Source organism: Engraulis encrasicolus, chromosome 9, assembly GCF_034702125.1.
Source record: "Engraulis encrasicolus isolate BLACKSEA-1 chromosome 9, IST_EnEncr_1.0, whole genome shotgun sequence".
Classification (NCBI taxonomy): Eukaryota; Metazoa; Chordata; class Actinopteri; order Clupeiformes; family Engraulidae; genus Engraulis; species Engraulis encrasicolus.
In genome coordinates this window covers 33,854,193-33,856,692 of record NC_085865.1, presented here as the reverse complement: position 1 = coordinate 33,856,692, position 2,500 = coordinate 33,854,193, and the positions used below count along the sequence as shown (strand labels likewise).

The 2,500-nt window shown below is 43.8% G+C and overlaps 1 protein-coding gene across 1 annotated transcript in view; it reads left to right on the top strand.

The window, feature by feature from the left end:
• The first annotated feature begins 77 nt into the window (after nt 1–77).
• rdh12l (retinol dehydrogenase 12, like) overlaps nt 78–2,500 on the top strand; it is a 21,425-nt gene continuing 19,002 nt past the window's right edge. The window contains exon 1 of the mRNA XM_063206964.1: nt 78–259. Within this exon, the coding sequence (XP_063063034.1) occupies nt 177–259 (83 nt within the window). The 5' untranslated portion in view covers nt 78–176. The remainder of the gene's footprint in view (nt 260–2,500) is intronic.

Sequence of the window (2,500 nt, the reverse complement as noted above, 5' to 3'; positions counted from 1 at the left end):
CATAAGTGCAATTAACATTTCTACTGTCATCACAAAGGCCATCTGTGCACCCATTATCCCATTATCAGAGTGTTGATGTTTGCTGTGTGGAGCATGGGTTATCTTTTTGGATATGAACCTATACTCGTGATGGCAGTGACATTTAAACCACACCTTTAATAGGAGTGCAGTGCGGAATGAGGACACACAGCCTGGAGGAGTCAGGATGCGAGGGGTGGTTTGGGGTTAGGAGAATTTTAAGCCCCCAGCACGGACAGAGGTAACTTGAACACTTTTTTAAAGCTTTTACATGTCTTAAGGCAAAAGAAAACCCTAAGTGTTTAAGTTAAACAGGTAGACAAAATGATCTTAATACATAGAGGTAACCTGGCTCTCACCATGAATGTGGTTTCACTTTGCTCCACACACCACCGTTATCTAAATCAGCTGTCACTTTTTTGTTTCTTTCTTTCCCACCTCCACTACATTTAGCCTTTTTGACCATGTCGCATTTCTGAAAATTCTGTGATCTTGATAGGGTTGGCAACCTTGTGGTCGCGTCACTGAGCCAACAGGAAATTCCTCCCAGGTGTACAGTAAGTGTAGCTTAAAAAGGTGAGAGGAAACACGAAGATCTGGCAAGAGTCAGGTTATGACAGAGGACGATTAATCAATATATAAGACGTCATCTAAACGTCATGTAAAGTGCAATGTATGAAAGATTATTAATCAATATTAGTAACCAACCATTGACTTGCCATATTGTAATCTGGCATTGGTCCCAAGATGTCTTGTAGCCCTCCTGTGGTGCAGTGTAATAATTCACCTCTGACCCACAATATCATCTCCTTCAGATGAGGGCTAAAAATAGGCCTTTCTCAGCCATGCATCCAGAGCTGCCAGTGCTAAATTACTATGAGGTCAGACTGCAGTATCTATATCTACTGTAGTATACATGGGTTCACAGTGTTTGTAAACACGATGTTGTGAGGAGGGGGAAGACACTGGCAGCCAACTACGTGAGCTAATTTTTTGACCGACAGCGGTTTCCAACAATCAGAGGTTGGGTTGTGCGCAGCTAGGTTTACGCAGTCAGGGGAAGACAACAATTTTGAACCCATGTATACTGTCATAAGGATTCACCTAAAACAAATATAAAACACACAAAATAAATAGGCTCAACATTTCAATGGTCCCCTGGTCAATTAAACTAATAAATAGTAGGTCTTAGTGTGTGTGTGTGTGTCTGGGGGGGGGGGTCAATATGGTTGTGTACAATATGTTTGATTGCCGTATTCTAGACGATTGATGATTGGCCAAGATGAAGAACGATACGAACAACAGCTGTCTGTTTACATGTTTACATGTTACATGTTTCCTTGTTTAGTGTACATGTGTATTATTTGTCTGTCTACTGTACTGTACTGTCTTTCTTTTTGGTATTATATCACACGCTCATGCCCAAGCAAAATCTTTCTTGTAGAGACAATAAAGGATTATCTTATCTTCTTCTTACCTAAAGCTAATGGATCTAGTTAACTGGCACTGGCATCTTATCTCATGGGCCTTGCAAACGGCAGGTGCCATAATGACATTGAATGAAATGCACTTCCTTCAATTTTAAGTGTGTGTGTGTGTGTGTGTGTGTGTGTGTGTGTGTGTGTGTGTGTGTGTGTGTGTGTGTGTGTGTGTGTGTGTGTGTGTGTGTGTGTGTGTGTGTGTGTGTGTGGTTGTGTGTGTGTGCGTGAGCGTGTGCGTATGCCTGTATCTGTGTGTGTGTGTGTGTGTGTGTGTGTGTGTGTGTGTGTGTGTGTGTGTGTGTGTGTGTGTGTGCGTGTGCGTGCGTGCGTGCGTGCGTTTGTGTCTGTTTGCCTGTGCATGTGTGTGAGGGTGCATTTGTGTCTGTTTGCCTGTGCATGTGTGTGAGGGTGCCTGTGTTTGCGCTTCGCAAGATCAAATGATGGTTTTCAAACAGGGAAGATGAAAGCAAGCAGGTTTGGAGAAGCTGGTGGACATGTACAGTAGGTTATGTAACTGCTTTAGAGGCACAGACGAAGGACAGCTTTGAGTGTGTGTGTGTGTGTGTGTGTGTGTGTGTGTGTGTGTGTGTGTGTGTGTGTGTGTGTGTGTGTGTGTGTGTGTGTGTGTGTGTGTGTGTGTGTGTGTGTGTGTGTGTGTGTGTGTGTGTGTGTGTGTGTGTGTGTGTGTCCTGTCAATACCCTCTTCCAAAAATACTTGGATCTTGTACCTTTTGCCTGTCTCAAATGTGTGACACATGTGTGCATGTGTGTGTTCGTGTGCGTCCGTGTGTATGTGCATGCTTGCATTGCATGTGCATGCGTGTGTGCGTGTGTGGGTGACCGTGGCTGCTTTTGACATTCCGCTGCACCAGTGATGTGTGTGTGAGCAGACATCAGCTGTCAAAGAGCCCAGAGCACATCACATCAGAGTTGAGTGGTGCTGTGTGAAGCTAAAAATAGCAAAAAATTAGGGTGACCAGAATCAGGAACAAATTAGATTC